This window comes from Homarus americanus, unplaced genomic scaffold, assembly GCF_018991925.1.
Source record: "Homarus americanus isolate GMGI-L3 unplaced genomic scaffold, GMGI_Hamer_2.0 scaffold33468, whole genome shotgun sequence".
Classification (NCBI taxonomy): domain Eukaryota; kingdom Metazoa; phylum Arthropoda; class Malacostraca; order Decapoda; family Nephropidae; genus Homarus; species Homarus americanus.
This window is the reverse complement of record NW_024714177.1, coordinates 4,028,185-4,055,083: the sequence shown is the minus strand read 5'-3', so window position 1 is coordinate 4,055,083 and position 26,899 is coordinate 4,028,185. Positions and strand designations below refer to the sequence as shown.

Here is a 26,899-nt window from a genome sequence, read left to right as displayed (position 1 = left end):
ATACTAGAGCGGGAGTACGTAAATGTCTAGAACAATCGAGCAGTTTCCAGAAGTAGGCACAAATCATTCTACAAATATCACAGGGCAGACGCTGCAATGGCTGCTCCTACGCAGTTTAGGGTATACCTACGTGGCAGTGGCACGGGGAGGCACTCCTACCGATACCCTTCCACTTTCCTCGAGTTTTGTAATTCAATTCCGAATCCCAGCAGAAAAAAGAAATAAATTCCGACAGGGATGTAATAATGTAACTTTACAATCCAAATTTTTATTTCGTTTAGTCTGAGGTGCAAAGACTGGTTAATAATTAACGAAAAACCTAAATGGAAATTGGCAACTATTACTTGTCTGGCTTTTCCATTACACCCAAAAATGAGCGACGTCCGTGTAGGATAATCAAGAAGTTTCACAACTTCTTCAAGTGTTTAAGTTACACCTGAATCATGGAATTTTGTTATAATGCTTATAAACGGATATTTAGAGTAAATAATGTCATTACCGGTATAAAGATGCCAGCTTCCATAAATTTTATAAGTTTGTTCTTTCACTATACGTTCATTTTAATTATTCCATAATGACAAAAAAGAATCAGAAAATACGCTCCCTTTTCAAATATTACTGAGATTAATATTACGTTGATATATAAGTTATAGAACATGAATGTGGCGAGTCGTGGCAGATGCAGCGCTGGGCATCTGTCGTCTGTGGGCGAGAGCAGGGCGTGGGGTGAATGAGGGTGCCGACTGTCTACTGCCATCACACCCGGAGTCCCGGACCATGACACGCCCTTCCTCGCCTCAGTTACTAACACAAAATTGGCAAGTATTGTACGACAAATCACAGCAACAATACTAGATAAAGACAGTGGAGTTGCTGGACAAGAACGTCAACAACATACATAACAAGCCATCAAAGAAGTCGTTCACCCTGGCCATAAACAGGCTTAGATCATCACTTAAAAATATGTGGGGCAGAGTGAAGTATCCTTTGGGTGTGCTCCTGCTGATGGTGAGCATCACCTCCGGGCTTGAGGAGAACACATCCGGGCTTGAGGAGAACACATCCGGGCTTGAGGAGAACACATCCGGGCTTGAAGAGACCACCTCCAGGATTGAGGAGACCACCTCCAGGATTGAGGAGACCACCTCCAGGATTGAGGAGGCCACCTTAGGGATTGAGAAGATCAAGCCAGGACACGCAGTGATGACTTACGATTTCCTGTACAAAGAGGGAGTCAGCGCCTACCTGGCCGAGGAGTGGGAGAAATGTATCCGCTACTTCGAGCTGTCTCTGGCAGACTGGCACTGGTGGAAAGACAATGTTGCAAGGTTTGTAATCTTCAAATTTTCTTTGATGTAAAATAGTTTTAAGATGTTTAGTAGTTCATAATTTGCTAAATATTTTGGTAGATGTGTCTTTCAGGCATAGTTCTTAATTTGGGTCTTATTGAAAGAAAGTTTGGTAATCCTGGAGCAGATGATAAACACCAGAATGCATTGTTCCACTTCGTTCATTTTTCCACAGCAGTCTTTGGATTTTAGTAAGTAATAAAAATGATATGACAATGCACAGAACCAATTAGAACCTGACTTAACCAAACAAAGAAGTCTACCTAACTTCTTGGCTGGGTGGTTCTGCCCCCAGGACCCTCCCACCATATTGGCTAATATTGATGACTAGACCACCGATGCACTATTTGTTTTGATGTTTGCAATACCTGTATAGTCGTCAATATTAGCCAGTTATGTTAGTTTTAGGTTAGGCTGAACTTTAAATAAACACTTTTTTACACATTTACTATAACTATGACAGTGACTTCTATAAAACACAGTGAAATTGCGGCGTTTATGAGAAATCAGCGGCTGGAAAATCATCACTAATTACCACCATATTAAACATAAAGTACTTATTTAATATCTAGTACCAATGAAAGTAAAATTTTATTTTCAGTCATCTCTGTATTTAGATATCCAGCATGACCTAACCTAATGTAACCTAACCAAGCCATAGAACCTACGAACTATATGTAACCTGACTCCCCCTCCTTCTGGTGGTGGTTAAATTTCTAAGATTCCCCTTTTGACCGAAATTAAAATAATACGCCCCCCCCCCTCCTTCTGGTGGTGGTTAAATTTCTAAGATTCCCCTTTTGACCGAAATTAAAATAATACCCCAATGAAAGTAACTTTCTTGATGAGCCATGGTTTAATTAAATGTTTTTTGTGGACGTGATAGTACGCTCAGACTGAGCAGGTAGGTTGAAAATAAACAGTGCAGACAGGAGCATGTGATGACAACGGCAGATTTTTGGAGGAATATATTTATGGTAAATCATTTCAGCATGTACAAAGCATGTAGAGACATCATTTTAGTGTCAAATGATCAATATTTCACCGTGTTTTACCCCACAAATTGCATCAGCTTTTATACCTTGTCCACTACAGCTGATTAATGATTGTAGATAGAGAAAAACTAACAAAAGTATTTAAAATTCAAATAAAAAGTTGTCATTTTTATTACCACTATCATTCAAAGAACATTTGTAAAAACAAAAAAAAAATTAAGTAAATCAAACAGCTCCTTCAGATGTTAGCCATCTGCTCTTGTATTACTGAAAGTTAATTTAGTTTTAGAGTTTTGTACAAATATGTATGGGGAAGAAGATATGCTGGGTAAATATACAGTGGATATTTTACATAAGAAAATAAGGAGTCTGCAATAGGCCGGTTGGCCTGTGCATGGCAGCTCCTGTCGAGAGTTACTGCCACTCTCTATCATCCATGAATCTATCTAGCCTCCTTTTGAAACTTTCCAGCATTCCAGCACTTACTACAAAGTTGCTAAGCTTGCTCCATTCGTCCACCACCCTATTTGTGAATCAGTTCCTTCCTATCTCCCTCCTAAACCTAAACTTATCCAACTTAAATCCGTTGCTACGAGTCCTGTCCTGCTCGGATATTATAAGAACTTTATCTATATCTCCTTTATCGATTCTTTCATCCTCTTAAATACTTCTATCATATCTCCCCGCACTCTTCGTCTTTCTAGGGAATGCAAGTTTAGTTTCTTTAACCTATCTTGATATGGAAGGTTTCTAAGTCTCGGAATCATTTTCGTCATTCTTCGCTGCACCGACTCCAGTGAATTGATATCCATTCTATAATAAGGGCACTAGAACTGAACCGCATAATCGAGGTGAGGCCTGACTAGCGCAAGATATAGTTGCAATAAGACCTCTGCACGCTTATTACTTATGCTTCTAATACTCTGTTTGCCTTTATTTCGAACATTAACACACTGTTTTCTAGGCTGTAGGTCCGGGCTTACAAGTACCCCTAAGTCTCTTTCACAAGCCGACTTCTCTAGGTTGATGTTGTTAAGGCTGTATACATTGACAGTATTTGTTCTTCCAATATTAAGTACGCTGCACTTGCTGGTGTTGAATTTCATTTGCCATTTTTCTGACCACCTGCAGTTTATTTAAATCCTCCTGGAGTGCATTTGCATCCTGCCCTGAATTAATCTGCCGCCCTATTTTGGTGTCATCCGCAAACTTGCTTATGCCACTGCTGATCCCAGTATCTAGATTGTTTATGTAGATTATGAACAACAGTGGGCCCAGTACTGACCCGTGGGGAACCCCACTGGTTACACAGCCCCATTCAGATTTAACACCATCTACGCTGACCCTCTGTGTTCTATCTGTGAGCCATGATTTTATCCAATTTAAAACTTTCCCCTCAATACCATGAGCCTAAACTTTTCTCAGAAGCCTCTGATGCGGTACTCTGTCAAACGCTTAATATAGATTGGCTACTTTGTTGTGAAGTTCTTTTATAACTAACTCGACCATACCCAACCCTAACATATTATAATATATTCTAATTAAAAGAAATTGAGTTGATTAGGTTTGGATTGGTCAGTTCATTTTGTTTTTAAAAGAAATTCATGGCAAAATAGGATGTACATATTGATATCAGCATGTTGGAAATATGGGGATCTGCTGGAGAGGGTGAAGAGGGTAGTTGTTGCCCCTGGATCAAGAGAAAAGGTGTCTGGTTGAATCGAGATTAATGCAGTAATTTTTTTGAGGTCACACAGGTAGGTGCAGTATTTGAGGTCTGGGTAGGTTAGGTCAGAGGTAAGATTCCCAATCGTAGGCTCAGTGGTTTGACAATGCTGGTTAAGTTAGATCAGGTCATACTGTATAGAGCAGACCATTCACCCAGTTACTTTAATTTGGTATAAGATGCCATCGTGACACTAACCACTTTTGTTTTGGATACAGTCATTTGCTCTGTTGGAATACATAAGGTAAGAAAACTTTGGTATTTGTTTAAAAGATGCTGACGTGATTTTGTCGTGGCACCATGATTTTATATAAAGTTTTGTGTCACAGCTCTGTAATTTTACACCAAGATAGTGCAGTAACTTTATACTGTGAATTTAGTTCTCTTCTCAATTTTGTTTTCATTTTTATTTTATGGTGATTTTAGATTTAACTCTAGAAAAATAGTTTCACAGGTAAGTTCTGTATCACATTTGGATGTTATTATTCTTTGGAAAGCCGATTTACTGCTGAAACCAATTAAAATTTTAGCCTGTATTCTCTTCACAAACTACAGAACATATTGCAAGGCTTACAAGAGAAGAACTGATTGCAAAGATCATTAAATTGGTTGGAATTGAAAACTTACAAGGAGAAGCAGCCACCTGGTTTTAAATTTGGTCTTAAAAGGTTTTACTCAATCACACTGATCTGTTTCCTCCTATTAAACAATTATTACCGTATTGCTCTGACATTACCCGTGACAACATGCACAGTGGAGAGATCATTCAGTGCAGTAGAGAAGGGTAAATTTTATCTCCACCAGGTTCTTAACAATAAGTCTCGGGTTAACTCAAAATATGAGTACCTGTACTATCATATTGTGGAGGAATCATACATTGCATTACTTATTAAGGTAATAAAATTAGAGAACGGATATACAAGGACAAGTAAAGGAACAGCCTAAATTAATCTAAACCCTAACCTCAGCCTTACCATACACTTGACCAGTACAAAATTAAACACCACTTATCTCCATATAAATTTATTCTGAGTCCTGACCAACTGTATCACACTTGGACCACACCCTCACACCAGCCAGGCTTGTCTGCACCCCTAGAGTCTACCCCACTGTCTGACCACAACAGTTTCCTTCAAAAATTCTTTTACACTGAAATCTTTCTATTTGTCCTGTCTTCATGCAACTCAAACAAATGGCAGACCTGATACTGATAAATAAAAAAATATATATTTATTAAGAACTAACTAACTGCAGGAAGTGTTTAGGAATGTACATGTCCCATCTGCAATGAAACAGGTAAAAAAAATAAAGTAAATTTTTTGGTGAAGTGTAGTTGGTTAGGTTTATGGAACCTGTCTGTTGGGTGGCTGCTGCCTGGGTAAATAGTCTGCTGTTTGGTAAGATGGAATTCAGTACTGTATTTGAAAAATTTCTGAAATGGGAGTTGTACAGGTACAAGTAGTCTACATTTAACAGTGTTTTGATTGTGTCAAAAAGATATCAGAATATTCACTTTGAAATATAACTGTCAAAAAAGTCTAAAAATGTACAGTATTCTTATTTTTCTAACAGATGCAGAAGAACGTGTAGTAAAGAGAGTGCAAAAAGTGAGCTTTTCTCGGAGAAACTGTCTGAAGATGAGAGGTTTTATGAGCGAGCAGTTCGTAACACTCTCTGTGTAGTGAATTGCAAGAAGAGTGCATTTGGATCACGAATGGATCGGATAATTGAGGGAGTGATGAAAGAAAATTTTGAGTTACGGAAACCATATGACTATCTTCAGTTGTGTTACTTTAAAGTAAGAAATTTATGTTTTATATTACACTAATTTTGTAATTTTTTTTTTTTTAAGAATTACAAATTCTGTTTTCTAAGGCTGTTGAATTTTGATGACAATATTTTAAAAATGGTATTTGGTTCCCCATGGAACACCCTTCATCTCAGAATGAATTCCTGCATATTTGAACTTGTATTTATACATTACTGTGTAAATTTTGAGAAACTTTTAATATATTGTTAAAATCAGTTAGATTTTTGCACCTTTATTGTTAGTTTGATTTATTTTTCATGAGAATTTATTATGAATAAAAACATTGTTATTTATGCTCAGATGGACAAGTTGAAGGAGGCAGCAGATGCAGCAGCCACAGTTTTAGCTGTGGAGCCAAACCACGAGGTCATGAAGACCAACCTCAAGTATTACCTTGCTGAAGGTAATTTTGCTGCTTCAGAGGTTAACAACTTGGAGCTTCAGGTAATAAAAAGTAACCTTTTCTCAGTTGTAAATATACATACAAAATTATTGTACCGATTCTGATGGATAATTTGTAATAAGTTTATATTGTTCAGTTGACTCGAAAAATCAAAATGGATTTATTTTATTACATTATGTAAGAAAACTTTGGGGAGCAAACAGTGAATGTAAGGGTACGTTTTTCTTAGGCAGAAGTCAAGGATTCTTGACTTTATACAGTACAGTATCTTCACTTCAACATCAAAATTTGTTAAGAGTGATCCATCAGAGTTGTGGAGAAACTCAATATTAAGCCAAGGATCCTTGACCCAACTCAATGACTTTCTTGAGAGGCATAAAAGTAAGCCTAATGTGATATTTTACTCCCGTTGTCATTAATGAGAAAACCATTGTTTTTCTTCCATTATACTGTATATGAACACTAATTATTAAAGCAACTTCATGTGCCTTGGTAAACAAGATCATAATAGATTTCTTTCATTGCGGTTAGAGTGAGTGACTTCCGAGTGCGATACATGATGCCGTACTGTTTATTGACTTTACTGTGAATGGCTTGTATGTGGTTTCTCTAGTTAAGTTTCTCATCAACAATATACAGTTGTACCCCACTTAACGCGGTCAATTGAACCCAGCCCGACCCCCAAACTCCACTTTTTGACGACAAATAACTATGTTGTAGTAAAAATTCTATCTTAACTTTATGGTGGCATGAAAAACAAGTAATATAGAAGAGGTTAGGTTAGGAAAGATAAAGGTTAACATAGGAAAAATAAAGAATAGGTTAAAAAACGAAAATTTTTGAGGAACACTCACGGTAGTAGAAGAGATGGGTCGGCATACGGGGATGGAGGCTGGTTCCGAGGCAGAGGGCAGATTACTGCCCCTCAGGTGAATCACCATTACTAGGTGAATCACCATTACTAGGTGAATCAATATCACTGTCACTTACAGTTGTCATGGCTTCCCTGACAAATCCCTCAAAATCAACTTCACTATCACTATCACCTGCAGACTTTGTGATCTTCATGTGCTCCTTTATCTTGGCTGCATCCTTCTTTATTGTACGAATCGTAGATTCGTTGACGCCATGCTGGCGCGCGAGATCAACTTGGCGTCTTCCTTTCTCCAAATCTTGAACAATTTGGTACTTCAGCTCGTAGCTTAATGAACGTCGTGTCTTCTTTGGTTTAGTGCCGCTGGGTCCAGGTAAGGAAAGGTTTCTCTCTGGGGATGGTGGTCCGGCGGAAGCCATTTTACGGAACAATGGATGCGCGTTAACCCGGCGTGGCCTTGAGGGATGAAACTGCCGCGGCTAGGTCAAGCGTCGTCTCTCCTCCCTCCCTCCCTCCCCGGGGTAGTCACGTCATAATACTTTAAGCCAATTACAGCTAGCAGCAGAGGGGGGTAGGGCTGCATGGCCAATCACAGTCCGAGACGTCATATGACGTCAGTGATAACGCAACAAAGACACACACTGCGCAACCTTACCGCGCCGCTTACCCAAGCGGAGGGAGGAGGAGGGAGAGGCAGGCGGGCGGGTGGGTGGCGCGTGGGCAAAATCTAAAAATAGCATCCGAGCCGGACACTCACCGCGTATATGTGGAAAAAACCCGCGTTAAGTGAAAGTTCAGCTTTGGCAAGGCACCGCGTATATGCGAAAACGCGTTAAGTGAAAGCGCGTTAAGCGGGGTAAAACTGTAGTTAAGTTTCTCATCAACAATAACCCCGAGGAATATGGTAGTTTGTTCACGTTTGAGGACTGTATTACTAAGGTACAGGGGGTCCAAGTCTGGTTGTAAGTTTTCCTTCTGTGAAAGATCGTGTAGTGGGTTTTTTCAAGGTTTAAGGTCAGCTTATTACGTATTACCCAGGTCCTGACTTTAGTCAATTCAGTGTTCATAGTTCTCATCAAGGAATTGAGGTATGAGTTGCTGGCATAGAGATTACTATCGTCTGAAAATAAGTTGTATTTTATGAGTGTGCTGGAGTGGACTATATTATTTATGTACAACAAAGACTACTGGACCGAAAATGGAACCTTGGGGGACGCCATACAAGATTGGCGGGGAGTTAGAACGGTGATTATTATAGCAGATATACTGCTTCCTGTTGGACAGATATGAGGTAAACTAATTGCGGGACAGGCCCCTAACTCTGTAATGTTCATGCTTTGAAAGGAGGATGGTATGGTCGACAGTATCAAAGGCTTTACTTTTACTTTTTTTTTACTTTTATCCTCTTCACCACTGATCGGCTTGTTAGCCGCTTGGGCGATCGGTCACGTCTCTTTTCATTTAACTTCTTCACCAAAAGATCGGCTTGCTAGCTGCCCGGGCGATCGGTCACGTCTCTGTCATGCACTGTTGGCAAATACTGAGCATGCACCGGCTCCTGAATGTACCTGAACCCGCTCCAGTGTTGGTAAAGTCTTGTCTTGAAAGAGCTCACACTCGGTGCCGTCACAACACTCTCTGGTAGATCGTTCCAAGAGTTTACAACCCTCACTCCGAAAAAGTTTGCCCTCACGGTTTTCTGGACTTGCGGCTTCTTCAATCTTGAGCTGTGACCCCTTGTAGGGCGAGCGTCCAAGAATATACAGACTGTGAAATATCAGATGGAAAAGTACAACAAATTGTATTAGTGAAATGACTCAAAATGTATTCTTCCTGCATTTTTTGTATGTTACGCTCAGTAAGAAAGCTTTTATGTTTTTGGGGAAATTTTGTCAGGTTGCTGCTAAGGCCTACTTCAGAACTTTTATATTTATTGGTGGCATTTTCTGAGTCAAGGAGTTCTTGAGTCAAGGTTTATTCAATATAAGAGTCTTCTTAAAATACATCTTTCGTGTTTATGCATAAGTTTTGCTAAAATGCATCTTTAGTCTTTATGCATTGAATCAAAAAGTAGTCATGTAAATGGGATTGGAGGTAAGTACAGTACATTCCCTGTATAATATGAAGGATAGAAACAATTTATGTTGTGATACTCCACTTATAAGATTTCATTCCTAATTTCAGGAATATGGTAAAGAATACATAAAGGGGAATGTGGCTTATAATAATGGGGATTATAAGGCAACTGTTGCTCACATGGAAAAAAGTCTCGCTCTCTTCTATGATGCATTTGAAGTGTGTCATCATTTGTGTGATAACCCATTTGATCAAGGCTGGTTCCCTGATTTCATTGCTTCACTTGCAAGTGAGTAATACAGTTCCAGTTCCAGTTACTCTAGTATTTTAAGACATAAATACGAATATTTGAGCATTTCTTTTAAGTGAACCTTTTGTTGACCATTAGGATTGTAGAAAAAATTCAAGTTTGTACATCATTTCTGGTCTCGAATAAAAGTAAGAACATATGAGATAAAAAAATAGTATTTAATAGAGTGCCTGTATAGTATTTGTTGGGATACAGTATTGTGCTGTATGTACACAAGTTAATGATCAGTGATTAGTGTCATACAGTATACAAATTTAAAATTTAATTGAGTTATAATACATAATTATTAAATATCTGCATTCTCCATTGGTCAGAAAAGTACATGACAGTAACAATTTATTTCAGACCACTACACTTTCACTCTCCGCTGTAAACGACGATGTAGCTGGCGGCTCAGCAATCTCTTTGGGGAAATTATGGATGACTTCTTCTCTTCTTATTTCAATTATTTACAATATTCTTATTATCAAGGTTAGTGAAATATGTCCTGTTGTAGAGAGAGATAAACACATCATGTGTCTCAATATATTTCCCTAGCTCATGCTCCTGAACTACCCTTCCTGTATCATCATCTGGAGGAAGGCATAGGTAAAGTGCCATAACCCTTAAAGCACCCTTGACATTGACTTAACAAAAGAATGTGATTTAATTTTAATTCAGGCCCCACCAATGCATCCCAATCTTCAGGGCTAGACATTCATGCCTTGGCACAGTCTGGGTTAAGTTGGCTTCCATACCACCACACTGGTGGTATGAACAAATAGAAATGGTTGTCAATTAGAATAAGTACGTGAATTACATTTAATATCATCATGTTCTCTTCATGTTTTGGAAGTTTAGTTGGTGTAGCTCCCTCTATAACTGTGGTGATGGGAAACCTCTTGTGTTACTGTAATAAACTTTCTTTGTTTTGCAGTAGGTGATGTTAAGAAAGCTTGTGAAGCCGTAGAAACAGCTCTTGCTGTAAATCCTAACGATGAAGTACAGATACGAAATAAGCAGTTCTACGTTACAGAGGAAGGAGTGAAGGATGACTACTTTATTCCTAGGAAGGTATTACTTTTATTAATATTTATGTTGATCATCCTAACTATATATTTCACTTCTCTACGTAAAATTATTTAGTCTGTGTGATTTGTTGCATCAATCCCGGTGTTTTATAAACTTGTTTACTTAAGAAATGGAAATGAAGTTAAAGGAAAATGGGCTTGTGATCTAACATGAGTTCAATAATGTGAATTTTCCTTCCATATTCTGTACTACTGTATATTTGGAGTTTTGGTCTACAGGTACAGTAATTTGCATCCTTGCATCTCTGTGGCAGCTGGGGGTCATGGAGCCTTGTGGTCAGCTCCTTATTGGTATTCCTACACATGTGATTATCTCTTTGGACAGAATGCTGTTGCCTTTATGAAGATTCAAGAATTTGAAGAGCAGCTCATGCAGTTCATCGATACCAGTTTTATATCCGTGAATGATGATGCCTTCTTGGATGAAGATGATGATGATATTGAGGTGAGTAACCACACTGTTAAGTTTTCTGTATATTAAGCATGTTGGGTTAATAATCTGTTTTAGCTGTGTAGAATAAGCCTATAAATAAGCTTTCCGTATAAATTTATTGCTGGTGTGGGACATCAAACGTGACGATTGACTCTGTTCTCACTTTGCTAGATGGAAATTTTTAAGCCATGAAACTAATGTGATGGGTCATGTTGTTATGTTGTTATTCTTAGTCATTCATGCAGGATGAATGAAACCTTTGGATTGAATTGGTTTCATTGTGGAGTTTATGCACTGAAAAAAGAGGGGGGATAGAAATCTTGAAATCCCATATTATAACTAACAAATAATCCATGAGACCATATCATGCTGGATAGACTCTGCCAGAACCTTAAGTGCAGTATCTTGTGGCAGGAATTTGGTTATTACAAAACAACTGCATGTCTGTGAATAATCAGAATCTACCCACCCACCAGATTGAGGTTTAAAGCCAGGTAGGTACTTGAAAGTCACTTAGGAAACGGATTGTGAAACTTAGGGTAAGTTTCTGCTTCTTTACTCATTTGGTCATGTGAGATTTTAAGGATTAACTCAGTTCCTACTTGATTTAGGAATTTACTTGGGGAGGTAATAGGGAAATCTGCATTATCCACTAATTGTTATACTGTATCTACAAAAAGTTATTACAAGGATTCAGTCCTTTTTTAATGGCCTGGTGAAATTTATGAATGACCCATGAGACCAAAAGCCAACCCAGAAAATGGGAGAATATACTGTGTGAAGCCAAGAACTTATGCTTAGTTGTAAAACTTGGAGACAGATGTACTACCCATCCAGAAAGTGTAACTAATCTCCAAATAGGTCAAGAATAACTGAATGTGTTTCCAATCACTTTGCATTTGGATTCCTGTAGTTCTTAGCTAATGACCACCTTTCTTGTGTAAGAATGAAAAAAATCAAATTTCTTGCATGATTGTCAGCAAAGAAAGATACCCGATAACTACTGTATGTAAGTTATACTCTGTAACAACGCACTGAGTCATGTGATGTTTAGGAGTTTCATGAAGCTTTTGTCTTTATGGCACGAGGGAAAACAATCAATTTTCTTTAAAGTGTTTGGTTCTCTAAAATTACTGTAATTAATGTTTGATATTAGGATTCTCCTCTTCACATTTTGTTGTAGTGGGAATTGAGATCTGAAGTTAATATAAAACTTTTTTATTTTCTTAAGGATATTAATCTTGATGCAGTTTAGAGATTTTGCCAATTTGTATATCCATTCTGCTAGTTCAGACCAATAGTTCATTCACCCTGCATCAGTACAGTACAGTTGACTTAGAATGTCAGGATTACTTAGTCACACTAGTTTGATGGTCAACCTAGCAAGGTGAGAATAACTATAGTACAGTAATATCTCCGATAGCCGGAACTGAAATTTTCACGGAAAAACGTTCCCAAAGCCGGAATTTTCCGGAAAATTCTGACTTTGGGAACAATTTTCCGAGGGGCACATTTTCCAGAAAATTACGGGGATGGGGAGTTTTCTCTGGGTTTGACAGATGAAAATCAGGTGCATTTTCTGGAAATTCCGAGAAAACTTTTCCGTAAGCCGGAAACTTCCGGTGATGATGGATTTTTTACCAGGTTCGAGAGATGATGTAATGGGCAATTTCTGGAACTTACAAGAAATTTTTTCCGTTACCCGGAAAATTCCGGGGACGAGGGATTTTTTTCCAGCTTTGAGAGTCGTCTTGTTACTCGGAAATCTCTCATTACCGAAAGTGCTCTGCACCAATTGTTCCGGCTAACGGAGATATTACTGTACCTGGTTCATGTCTTTATTCTTCTCAGCCATAAGTGAAACTTCACAAAGTTCTTTCTTATACAGTAGATATTTGTGTATTTGATGTTAGTGTAAACATCAGAAGTTTAGAATTAATGAAAATGATTTATGTGGTTAAACTTAATGAATCCCACAAAAATGATATAATAGAGTAAAACCTTTTACTTATCATTGTAATATTAGTTACCTACCGGTATTAGATTTGTAAGACATTTAATTTTACAGTAGGAAACATCATGATATACTGATAAGATATTAAGACCCAGCTCACACTTTCCTTGTGTCACAAAATTGAAAAGAAGGTTGAAAATGCTTTAATTTTTCCCCACATTTCTTAAAATGTCTTTGGTGAGTAGATGGCATAAGTATTGACAGAAGGCTTGTTTTACCTATGAATTATTTGCAGCAGGAAACGGTGTAATGCATCTCTGAATGGCATATTACTGTGATTGCTGAAGCTCAACATTGAATGACTACTATACATCACCATGACTACCCACTTGGCAACTGTGGGCAACTGTACATTCACATTCTTTGCCGTAAGTGAGAAAATGAAATATCTTCCTGGAGTTTTCACATATACATCACAGAATGGTTGAGCCATTCAACACACTTGTGGAGCCCATAAACAGTTGGGAGGGCTGTGGAACCTGGAAAGGGGATGCCAGTGACACCATTCACTGTGTTGGTTAGTCAGGTTTTATTATACTTTGGCCAAAGCAGAGAAGATACTTCATTCTCTCACTGTACTTTATTACTGTTTACTGATACCCATATCAGTTCACCCCAGCATACAGATTCACTGATATTCCTCTGAGGATACATGTACAACACTACCAACAGTGAGACCCATTATAACAAATACTTCTATGGAACACCTGTATAATACAGTACAGTACTGTACAATCGGGGTCAAAAGTTTGCCCCCTCCCAAAATGAAGCAACATTGACCTGAAATGAGATAAAACAACACAACCGCACCAGACGTCAACAAGTTCGGAGACTCATTCCCGTGATTCAGGTTCAGTGTGAAGAGCAAACTTTTGTTTGCGACCATACACAAGTTGTATCGTAGGTCTTCAAGTACAAACTGTATTGCTGTATTCTTGTACACAATATCAGCACCAGTCATCAGTAATTGCCATTTTATTCTGTAATTTTAGTATATAACCTGAAGCTTCCATATACAATGACTGTACTGCCCCATGACCTTCACTCAGCTGTGTACCTGACTGTCGCAGAACTTATAATTTTGTCCCAGATGGTCAGCTGGCAGGAGCAGCTTCCTTAGACATAAGATAACCAGTCACTTTACCTTTCAGAAAACTGAGACTGAGACGAGCAGTGAGGTTTTGAGTTCCAACAGCAGCTTACTTGGGAACAAGATAGAAACCACTAATGTAATTTTAGGATCACACAATTCCTTGAAAGAAGATTTGTAAATATTAAGCACCTAGTAATTTATTATGTATAGGTCAACTTGATACTGAAATTTTTGAAAGGGGGTTGAATTAGGTAAACAAGATTTGATGCAATAATTTGGTATTTACAGGAGAGAATATTCAGCTGCAATAAACTTGGCAAAACTTAGGTAATGTTTTGTATTAAGCCATAAAAGGATTTGCATTGGACTCATGACGACTATTATCTTTCTTTTCTTATTTCCATTAATATGTAAAGTTATGCATGGCTTATTGACTCAAGTTTTTGTCAAAATATTTGTGATTTTGCTCACCATCTCAGTTATGTGTAAATATGCCTACTAATTAATCATCACATTGCTATTGGTGCATTGCTTTTCTGTAATACTGTAATGCTCATTATGTACAGTACATTTAATCTGAATTTGATAAGAATGATAATCTAATTAATGTCAAGATGTGTCTTGGTTCACGGGACCATTTGCAAAAGAATAATACTTTCTTGAACTAACTGAACTACTGATGAGCATGGTGCTAACCTAATGATCTCAGCAGAATTAGTGGTTGTATGGTTATTTTTACTTTTGTGAATTGAAATGCATGATTGGATACTTGGTAGATATATCAGGTTAAGATTTATGGCTGATGTACTGTCAGGTGTTTATGTGTGTTTTCAGTGTTTGTTCAGTCTAATGATTTGTATTTTTTTACTTCATAGTTTTATGAACATGTACCAGTAATTGTATAATAAAACTAAAATGTTCAAATCATGCATTTCCTTTCAACCCATATTTCACACTGAGGGAACTATACTGTTCTTGCATGGCCTAAAACCAACTCACAAAGATTATTTTGCTTCACACAATTAACATCTTCAATTTTGTGATTTCATGGTTATAAATTAATGTCTGATTTATGATTCAGTGACTAAACTGTTTTGGAGAATTTTTTAACAATGATTAATAGAAAAATTAAAGTGCTTAATAACTTTCACTGATCTGTCATGTCGTGTTTTTAAATGCTAAAGCTAACAATCAATCTATTGAGCACACACAAGCTTCCTTGGACCTAAGAGAAAAGGAGTGTGTGAAGCTGCTCATGGGAACATTACTATGAAGTGTTAACATGATTTTAAGCTGAGAAAACAAGGCCTTTTAACAAACATTGATATTTTAAATATAAAATTACTGTATTTGGGTTAGGGGTTACTGAAGTTTGACATTAAAAAAATTGAATGCAGAAAGTTAATATTTATTAAGATCAACAACAGTAATGGCTATAAGTATACTGGAGGTATACTGTACCATAATCTCTTATGTTCTGGGTGGTGGCAAGCTATAAATAAGATCTAGTTCCCTTAAGGTCCTAACAAGAGCAATCTTGTGTGTTTGGAAAGGATACAGTAGTTAATCATGTGTGGCAATTATAGTCCATGGAAGCCTCACTCAAGGCTGTTATATTAGCCTTAGAAGAATCTTTACCTAGCTGTGTTGGATATTAGAGGCTAGTTACAGTACCAATGTTTATGCCCCTCAACTGTCTTGTTAATTCAGACATTGTTGCCCATTCTGGGTGTAATTCTTAGATCATATAAATTGAAGGGCTTTATGTTAGACCAAATGTAATACAGTGGTCCCTCGGTTAACGAACGGTTCGATTAATGAAATTTTGGTTCACGAATTACCTCCCATAAGGATCTTCAATTCGGTTAACGAACAAAACTTCGATTAACGAAATCCTTACGAACAACACGTTTTGTTGTGAGCATCAGCTGATGGGCTAGTCTGCCAATTCAGTAATCTGTTCTATGTTTACATTCGTTTCCAGTTGAGTAAATATCAAGAAAGTTGTGCTCTTTAATATTTTTGAAATTTTTTTATTTTAAAATTATTAGTCATTTCAAAATTTAGTTAACATATTGATAATAAATGCAGTACAGGGAACTAGTTTTTTGTGCGCCCATCAGCCGCTTGACTCAGCCACTAGGCGTCAGTTTGGCTTTGTTGACAGTGGAGTGAACATCGATTTTGTTAGTGTCTTGAATATTTTTGCATTTTTACATTGAAATTATTGATCATTCTGAAATTTAGTTAACATATTGATGATATAGTCAGTGGTGGGCATGGTTCCGCTAACCGCTAATTAGCAAAGCTAACTTTCTCGTTAGCGGATTAGCATTTTCGCTAACTTTGGAAACCATTAGCGGACTAATTAGCTTCAGCTAAATTTAGTTCCTCTAACTTTACATCCGTTAACAAAACTTATACATGTTTGTTACTGTCTGTTGTAAGCGTGTGACGCCGCGACGCGCGTCTCCAACAGCCAGTCAGGCACGCTTGGCTGACTGCGTGTTAGTACGTGTAAACGTGACAAGCCATGATTTGTCTACGTATAATTTCATTTCTCATTTATTTGTTAATTTAATTAGGATTTTTTTGTGTCAACATATTTGGTTATGCTAAGTACTGCATAAGTTCATAACCAGGATGTCATCCAAGGTGTGCGCCAAGCAAAATTGTCTAAAAACTTACTTTTCATTAAAGTTTAGAGTTTTCTGTTTATTTACATGACTAAGACCAACATGAATAATGTATGAGAATGCAAATTAATTATTTGTGAAATTGTGTACAGTGTACACCTTGATAAGTTGATCATCATCTGATCTTGGCATGATGCTATTTGCTACCTATGCTATACAGTACTATAGTTTTTGGATTCGTTTAATACTTTCTGTCTTTTCGTACAGTAAGTAAAGATTATAAAGTGTATGTTGAAACTTGATTGTAAACTAATGTTTAATTTCATTTGTTCATTTAATTATTTGTGTACACCTTGATCATCATCTGATCTTGGCATGCTATACCTTTTTGGAAAGCTCTGTCTAAGCTTCAAGACAACATATGAAAATTTCAGCTCTCTAGGTCTGATTTTAAGGGTTTTAGAGCAAAAAAAAAAAAAACTAAATTCATATAATAAAAGTTAGCGGTTAGCGTTAGCTTCCGCTAATTTTTTTAGCTGTTTAGCGGTTTAGCATTTGCGAAGTTAACTTTTTAATTAGCAGATTAGCGGTTAGTGAAGCTAACTTTTCGTTTAGCTGTGTTGATTTAAATAAAATAACCTTGAATTACACCCAGTGAACTTAAAATTTTATTGACGAAATAACTGCATCAAGCATGGGTCCCCTGAAAGGTGATTTCTCCTCCATCCCCACTTCTAATTCCCATCATCATCATCAATCAGGAACCTTCTACATACACACCTCAAAATAAGTGTACTTTACTGCATTTTTTTTTTTACTTTGTATGTACTTTTCTGTGAGCTGGAACCAATTACCCAATATCCCATTGAAACAATGGGTTCGGTTAACGGAATTTTTGGTTAACGAACGACTCTGTGGAATGAATTGTGTTCATTAATCGAGGGACCACTGTACTGTACAGGGTATTCGAGTATGAAGAAATGTACAACAAAATTAGAAAAACAGACAATTAAATTTGGACAATTATATGTGATATGAAAGGAAAATAAAATATTTATGTAAACAATACACAGTACATGCACTGTATAGATAACACAAATCACAAAACTTTGAAGCTTTAGATACAACTATACAGGGAGTTCTGCAGTGACATCTGTACAGTACAGGTTGACAACCCTTTATCCGAAATTACGAAAACTGAAAGTTTTTTGTGGAACATTTTTTTTTTTTTTTTCACAGGATTAGCCCACCCAGGCAGATCACTGACCCACATTAGGCCGGGGGCGAAAATGTAATAGTAATAAAAATAATTATTCATAGTAAATACAAATTTTAATAAAAAATACACCAAAATAAAATAATAATAATAATAATAATAATAATAATAATAATAATAACAATAATAATAAAGAAATACAAGAATGAAAAAAGATAAAAAGTGAGAAACACGACCTAGACCTATGAATTATTATTATTATTATTATTATTATTATTATTATTATTATTATATTTTGGCCCCCCAGGCCCAATGTGGGTCAGTGACTTGTGCCCGGGTGGGCTAAAAAAAAAACTAACCATTCTGAAAACGGAAAAATTCCGAAATCCGAAATGCCTCTGGTCCCAAGGATTTCGGATAAGGGATTGTCAACCTGTATTGACAAAGTTGGTCAGGTAGAAAGGTTGTTACATATTTAAAGCTAACCATTTTAGTATATTAGTACTGAGAACTGTCATAAGTAACGTGTTACAGATCAAAAAAGGCTGTTGTAGAATTCAAAGGAAAAATGCAGATGGAAGGTTCATCTGGCAGTGATGATCATTGAGGAAGATTCTGAGGCTGTGACCATGAAGAAGAGAAAGTGTTTGTCCACAGCATAACATATTTCATGACAGATTCAGAAAGATTTGTCATTTTCATGATAACAGATTTAATTATATAGTATACCATATTAAGTCAATTATAAACAGAGGGTCTACTGGGATATGAAATTCACTGTCATGCCTATGCTTAATAATAAGGTTTGCTAGTTCAAGTTTAACAGGTTTAAATTTCTTCAAAAGTCAGAAAATACACAATTTTCTTTTTACCTGTACCCTTTCAAACCCTTTCCTACATAATGTTGGTCAACCAGAAACAAGAACAAATACTATACACAAACAATTTCCCATCATTTATTCATGATTACTGCTATAAAAGATGTATTCTATTATGGTGCTTCTCTTTCACAAGGTCCAATTTGTATTGCCCTCTTTGCTTCAAGAAGGCAGCAGTACATCCTTCCCCAAATCACACAATGCCATGCTCTCATGTCATTCACAAACACTGCTGCATCCTTGATATCCATCCCCTATACTTCTAAGAGCATCCTTCACCCCATCCTTTGATCTCTTTCCTTCCATCCACCTCTGGCTTACATTTTATTTGTCACAGATATTCAGATGATGCAGGATATTTGAAGAGAGTGCATGAGAATTGCAAAGGATGGTTAATGGATTTTAAACGCTAGGAAGAGTAAACTAATCTGAGAGGAAGGGGTTTGATAAATAGGGTTCTGATAAACTATACAGAGCATAACACTTTTGATTGTCGGACTTGATTGTCACTTGTCCTTAAAAAAGTAGTCAATCATCACTATCAGACAAGTGTACACGCTCTGTATGCTGGCTTCACTGAAAGTGACGGAATAAATACTCCTCGACCCCAGAGATGCATGAATGACCTAAGTAACCATACTGTGACATACTCATTAAGGACTTGGGGTCAAAACATTGGAAATAGATATTTACCTACTTGTCCTAATGCCTTGAATATGTTTAATTTGTTTTACATCCCAAATTACTTGCCTCCTGCAATTATGCTAAGCTGAATTTTGGTGGTTTTCTGTTATTCTGGATATAATAAATTTATTACACACATTGATTCAATTATAATTTGCAGAATATTGTTATTTCAGTTGGCATAACATATAGATTGAAGAAATTGGACTGCAAAAAAATGGAATACAGTTTTTAAAAAAGGTTTGGCACTGTAGAGGAAAATGGTGTTTTGTAAGAACAGTATGGATAAATGTAATTACAATCATTGTCATGCACACAAAGACCTTAGCAGATGAAGCACAGTAATGCATGACAATGTCGGCATCAAGAGTAGTACGGCGGAGGATGAAAGTCAGGAGAGAAGAAGACACAGGAGAAGGGAGATAAAAGAGGTGGGAAGCATCATTAAGGGAAGGAATTTATACTAGGACATGAAGAAGGAACCAATGAATAACATAAACCTTCCTATATATAATGATGTGCTGAAAATAAATACACTAAATTGTACTCATGTTGTGTATTTGCCAGTGTGAAAAAATTTTGCTCAATCAAATATGACCCCATTTCTTCTTGATAACACTCTCATGTCTGTACAGTACTAGTAATATTAAGTTGATATTTTGGAAACTGTGACATGCTAATTGCTGGCAAAAATTACATGCATGAAAAAATTCCGAGTGCCACTAAGAATGCTACACTGTTTTCTCTCTAAAATTTCACTTGCATAATTAACTAAATATCTGTAACAATTACATAATCTTCTGTGAGGATTATCAGTCACTCACTGTCAATAAATTTATAAGTATTTTATCCCATCAGTTAGTTCCTGGAATTGAGGCAGGGTGGCAGAATTAGTAGTAACCCAACAAACAATAACTGTGAAAAGTCTACCTTAGCAAGAGCTGCATGAAGGCTTCTATTCAAGTACGTCTCCATGTGTCCTTAGGTCTAACTGACAGTACCTGGGACTCCACCTTTCTTCTTGACATTCTTTCAGCTTTCATCTGACACACCAAAAAACAAAAAATCTCAATCTTTGATGCAGCAGATATCAGAAAAAGCTCGAGCCTTACGTAAACGAGCTGTGGCTCAATTCAAGAGTGTGTCACAGATGGGGATTCGTGTGGTGCAGACGGAAAAAGAGCTTGGTGGAGAAGGGAGGATGGTTGCAGACGGCTTTGCAACACCCATTGAATGTTTGGTGTTAACTGAACTAACTAAGGTAAGAAAATGTAGTTTTCAAACTTTCTGTTTCTGAAAGATTGTGATTGAAACATGACCCATAAAACTGGTACTTGGTTGTTCCTTTGTGGTCACTCTGAGGAGCATATGTTTCAAAATACCGTAATAGATACAGAATACTGTACTGTATTTGGATTGAAATAGGCAATGCTGAAGTATGGAGAAGTTCTTAAAAGATGTGATCCATGCAAAATATATGCAAGTACTGTATGCCTTACTAGTCAGTGACATACAGTACAGTAGCTGTTGGTTTGTTTTGAAACTCTTGCAACTCTCCCCTTCTGCTGTTTGATATGATGAGTGGTTCAAAGTGGCTGAATGAACTGTTGATGTAATTGAGAGTATAGTGTATGAAGCTCAATTTGCTCATGAATCCCTCTTCATAGCTTGAACCTGAAGGCCTCAGATAGAAGTTCACATATTTACTTTAACCTCTCTCATGACACCAGCAAGGAGGGTGGGTTCAGGTCATGATCATAATACCTTTGTTCACATGTAAAAGTAAAACACAAGATTTTCCTCTTTTATGTGACCAAGATGATTACAGAACTGTATAAAATTCTGATTATGATTTTTGAGACTGCGTGTATAGTAATTGTAAAAATTCTTGTAGTTAAACCATGTGGTAGGTACTGTACTTGTCATATAAATCCATAATGACAAGGATCATGTAACTTCTCAATGTTGGAAAATTCCATTTATTAAGAAAGGAAATCTAAAGGCATATCCACATTATGTAAAATTATAAAATCTTTCAAGTTAGTAAAGGAAAATGTTTCCTTAAGATAGTGGACTGTACTGCCAATCTAAAAAGCATCGAGAACCCCAAGGTCTGATGGAATAGAAAATGAGCAATAACCAAAGACACGTTAGTTGGGCTACGTTGGTTTTCGGTCAATCTTTCATATTCTTTTGGATGTTTGAGATCTTGATACTTTTTAGATAATGGAATGTACATGATATTTGAATAAGAACTAGGCAGTGATCACAGTGTCTGCCTCTTGAAAGTTTCTGAGATTACAGGGATATACTTGTACTGTACAGTATATAATGTTTTCAGGAGAAGCAGATGTTTAATACAGTATTCACTATTTGTGAAAATTCCATGTTAGGTCTGATTCTCAACTATTTGCATTTCATCTTAGGATATTTCTCAATCCAAAATTTCATGTCATTATCCCATTTTTTCTCCCAGAACAACAGCTGAACAAGACTTAGTTATTAACCTAACAATTACTTTCCTTTCTTCACAGATGCTTGGGTTAGTTGCTAAATAAAATTACCGGTTGTTACCATAATCTCTCTTAGTTTCGGAAAAAAAAATAGTGTACATTTACCCGGTATGTATGGCAGGAATAGATAGCTCGATTTAATGGAAATTATAAACTGTTTCTCTTTCTCTCTCTCATGTATTTTTCTTGCCACCAGATAGCAGCAATTGAGGGAGATGGATATAAACAAAATTCTTCTCCACATACACAATCTGAATATTTTCAAGGAGTTACTCTAGGAAGGGCAGGATTGGTAAGTTCGTTACTCTTAAGCACTGTACAGTCTTCCAAAAGCAACTATCAGTTCATCTACATGGATATTACTAAGTGTTGCTGATGGTGAGAGTCCTGCAAGGTGACCTATGACTTTCTGAAAGCAACTCAATATATTTTAGTTTTAACCCTTTCGCGTATCATGACGCAAGTCACGTAAAATTACTGGGTAACACTACTGTATTTGCATCCGAGGCGTTAATTGCGTCATTAGACTTAAAACAAGTTCGCCCCCCAAAAGTTTTCAAGATAATTGCATAAAATTTTTGTGCATCGTAGATGACTGCATGATCTTGCAAGGGAAGCTTCCAGAAAGTGCCAAAGCATGAGTGGAGTTCTGCTGTCCATCAATTTCCTTCTGCCAGTCATGCTGGTAGGTCACATTTGTCTCTATTTCCTATCCCACCCTCCCCACAATTAGTTGTCAACAAATTCTAAATCCACCTTTGGAAAGGTCATACATTTTCATTTTTATAACTATATGATTCCTTGGTGGGTTTGTTAGAAAATATTCAAGATATGATGATTGGAACACAACTATTTATTCTTTTCTGTTTTTTTTTTCTGCTTATATTAAAGCCAAAACAATAATAAAGCCAGTGATGTATAAATCATGCAAAAACAAATTATTGTGGGATAAATTAGCAGCAGAATGAAGATGACCAGACCTCAAGTGAAAAGTTCGGTATGATTTTTGTCGTGGTCACAGTAACTCAGAATCTTATTGTGTGTGCGAGAGGGTTAATTAACCATTGTGCTTGAAATAAATTGTTGGTTTTCTGGCATATAATGATTTATAAAAAAATTTCATGACACTTTAATGATAATACTGTACCTATGAAGGGTCCAAATAAAAACTTCCTTTACAGTAATGTAAATCACAACACACACACAGCCTCACACACACACACCAGATTCTCCAGAACACCTGCAGTAACTGGATGACTCATAATCCTGTACAGTATTCAGTGAACAACCTAACAGTCACATACACTAAAATTTGGCAAGAATGAGCATTACCCTGAGGAAGTTATATTAAGAAATGAACTTGATAAATCCCAGACTGACTCTTAGGCATTTAAAAATGGATCTGGAACTTTAGGTTTTAAATCATATTAGTTATTACAGTACTGTACAGTACAGTAGATGTATGATACCTTGAATATGATGCCTTAACTTCTAACATACTTTGCTATGTATATTTTTAAGCAATAGCAGAACTCTTAAGTATTTCTACATAACTCACAGATGGTTCATGCTAAGTTGATTGCTGAAGAAGCTTTGGACTTAATTATAGACATAACGAACCACTGTCGTGACTACATGGAGAGATACTTCAACCTAAAAGAGCCATTATACTTTGACTTCACTCACTTAGTCTGCCGCACTGCTAAACCAGGTGAGATAACTGAAAATAATCTGTTGGATAATTATGTATGTGTCAGTTCTTCTGGGATGAGCCTATGCAACTTCTTCCTCTTCATTCATTATGTTTATGACAAGAATGTGCAATTATTCCTTAGTTTTAGTTCATGGAATCACATACAGTGATCCCTCGGTTAACGAGCGCCTCGGATAACGATATTTCGGTTAACGATTTACCTTCCATAAGATTCTTAACTTCAGTTAACGAGCAATCCCTCGATTAATGAGTTTTTTCGAGTCGACCTCAACATGTTTTCGCTTGCATTTGGCGGTCCACCAGCTGTAGTATTAGTCCGCCAATACAGTAATCGGTTTTATGGCTTAAATTCCTTACTATTTTAGTAAATATAAAGAAGTTTATACTATTCAATAATTTTAAAGTTTAATATTGAAATTTTTAGTCATTTTAACAATTATTGAACATAATTGAAGGTAAGGAAACTAGTTTCATGCGCGCCATCCAGCCTGGCAACACATCAAACAGGCGCCAGTCTCTCTGTCTTTTCAGTGGAGGTAACATCTTGCTTGAGACTCTCTTCAACTAAACGCTTTTTTCTGTGTTTGCAAGCAATTGGTCATTTTGAAATTTATTTTACATAGTGACAATATATAATGCAGCGCAGTGCTGATTTAAAGAAAATAATCTTGAATTACATCAGATTCAGATTTGCCCCTGAGGGGACTAGTTTATTGGGCACCCCCTTACATCCTGTGCAAGGTGAAGTGCAGAAACATTTACAGCACCCAACAGGGAAGTATGAAAAGTTCATACTTGCCTTTATGACACGTACATTAAGGGCGTAAAAGCCTGAAGGGTCATAGGTTCTGTCAAGTTACATAAAGTGAGAGAATGATGAGTGTGTGGGGGGAAAGTTCCCGGTACATTTTATCTGTTTACGGCAAAGAGTGGCAGGTCCCTAATAATGTCAAATGCCAGGCCTGTGACTAGGAGGAGGGTTGAATTACATTAAGAGAACTAAAATTTTATGGGTGAAATGGCAGCATGGGGTGACTTCTCTTCCACCCCAATGCCTTCTCTTCTCCCTTCTCCTCCACCCCCATTCTAATTCCCATCATCATCATCATCCAGGAGCCTTCTACATACACACCTCAAAGTAAGTGAGCTTTTCTACCCTTTTTGTTGAATTTAGGCAATTTTCGGTGAGCTGGAACCAATTACCCAAAAACCCATTGAAACAATGGTTTCGGTTAACAAGTTTTTCGGTTAACGAGCAACCTGCTGGAACGGATTGTGCTCGTTAACCGAGGGACCACTGTATGTAGTGTAGTGTGTGTCTGGAATCAATAGCAAGTCTAATTTCTTGTCATTCATTATGTGTGATCACCTACATTTTCTCCTAACACCACACTGCCATAAGATCTCCTTTCATTAGTCACATCATAACATCCAGCATCATATATCATCAGCACATCCCACCATACACCTCCTAACACCATGTTTCCTATCTGATCATGCAAGCGCATTACTTTTGCTTCCATGGTGTCCTTACCCTTCCTATCAAGTACCCCTCCATCTTCTTGTTCTTCCCTGCTCCCTCTACCATCCACCTGTGCATTATTCTCTTTTATAATCTTTTTATTTCCATTTTTTCATGATCATAACATAACCTTAGCAAACTTCAATCACTTTCTCTCTCAAGCACACCCTATTTTTCTCTTTTTCTTGTTCTTTTCATCTTATAGCTTTCTAGCACATAATTTAAGTATAATTTTATTCTTCTTTCTTTTTGCAATTACAGTCTTTGCTTCTCACCTGTACAAATATCATTACCTCAACTCTTCTCATATACTGTACATCCTCATCTTTGCCTCCTTTGATGATCTCTCAATACATTTCTCAGTGCACCTATTACCTTCTTCCACTTTCCCTCAGTTACATGGTCCCATTTGCCACCTTTACTGATCCACACAGTCTTCATTTTCTGAACACACACGGTTTTTCCCCTATTAATGTACACATTCCATAGGTGCCTAAATCCCTTCACTACAGGGATGCCACTTTCACTACTGGTATTTTATTCGGGTGACCCTGTACACAAGTGGGTTAACTTTGTCAATAATAACTATGGTATCTTGTACTGTTATGTACACTTACCTAGGTTTACTTAAGAAAATTATACTGCTTAAATTTTTGCATTTATTTTTATTCCCCCTCCTTTACTTTCCGCTGTTTCCTTAATATTGGCCTATTTTAGCATTTATATTGTCATTCTGTCCACTTGTAGAGTCTTACCATTCTTAACCCTTGCTATTAGGCTGTTTGACTTCTTCATTCATAATTTTTTCCTCGTCATACAGAGATGTCAGTAAACAGATCATTAACTGACCTCAGCCATGAAGTCCATGTTGACAACTGTATATTACAAGACTCTGGGGAATGTCTTAGAATACCACCTGCTTACACCTACAGGGACTACAGGTAAGAAGTTGTCTACTTAATATTAAAAGCTGTACATACACTTGTCTGGTATTTCTATTTACATTCATAATATTTTATCTTTTATTTCAGTGCTTTGTTGTACCTGAATGATGAGTTTGAGGGAGGTGACTTTATCTTCACTCATGACAGATCAGGACTGTCACATGAGGTATGTATCAAGTGTTGTGAACACGAAGAGTTAAGCACTTGTAGGGTTTATTCAACTTAATACAATGTTATCCCCCAAACAACAGAAATACTGGTACAGTATTTGTGATACAGTACCTGATTATATAACTACAGGTACAACATTGTCAACACACTGCATAATACAATACAGTAAAACCCCGCTTTACACGGTTTCACTTTACGTGTTTCCACGTTTACGCGGTATCCTGCCGAACATGGAATGTTCACTTTACGCGGTGTGTGTACCCTTTTACGCGGAGAGCGGCTGGCGGTCCTTTCGCGCCACGCCATTTTTGGATTCAAACCTCCCGCCATCCCGCCATGTTGGTTAAGCGGCGCGAGTAGGTTGCACAGTGCATGTCTTTGTTGCGTTATCGGTGACGTCATATGACGTATCGGACTGTGATTGGGCCAAGCATCCTTACCTCCCTCCCCCGCTAGCTGTGATTGGTT

General features: G+C 37.1%; 1 protein-coding gene across 2 annotated transcripts; it reads left to right on the top strand.

Annotated features, from left to right (window-relative positions):
* Positions 1 to 695: 695 nt before the first annotated feature.
* Positions 696 to 26,426, top strand: LOC121877169 (prolyl 3-hydroxylase 1-like; the record flags this gene model as incomplete). Of its 2 annotated transcripts, none has more annotated exon segments than XM_042382788.1 (12): positions 696 to 1,328; positions 5,643 to 5,868; positions 6,181 to 6,324; positions 9,342 to 9,522; positions 9,889 to 10,014; positions 10,460 to 10,596; positions 10,939 to 11,058; positions 20,604 to 20,828; positions 22,277 to 22,372; positions 23,641 to 23,791; positions 26,137 to 26,257; positions 26,348 to 26,426. In XM_042382788.1, coding segments are annotated over 12 exon segments (1,971 nt in total), but the record flags the coding sequence as incomplete, so codon positions are not given.
* Positions 26,427 to 26,899: the final 473 nt, after the last annotated feature.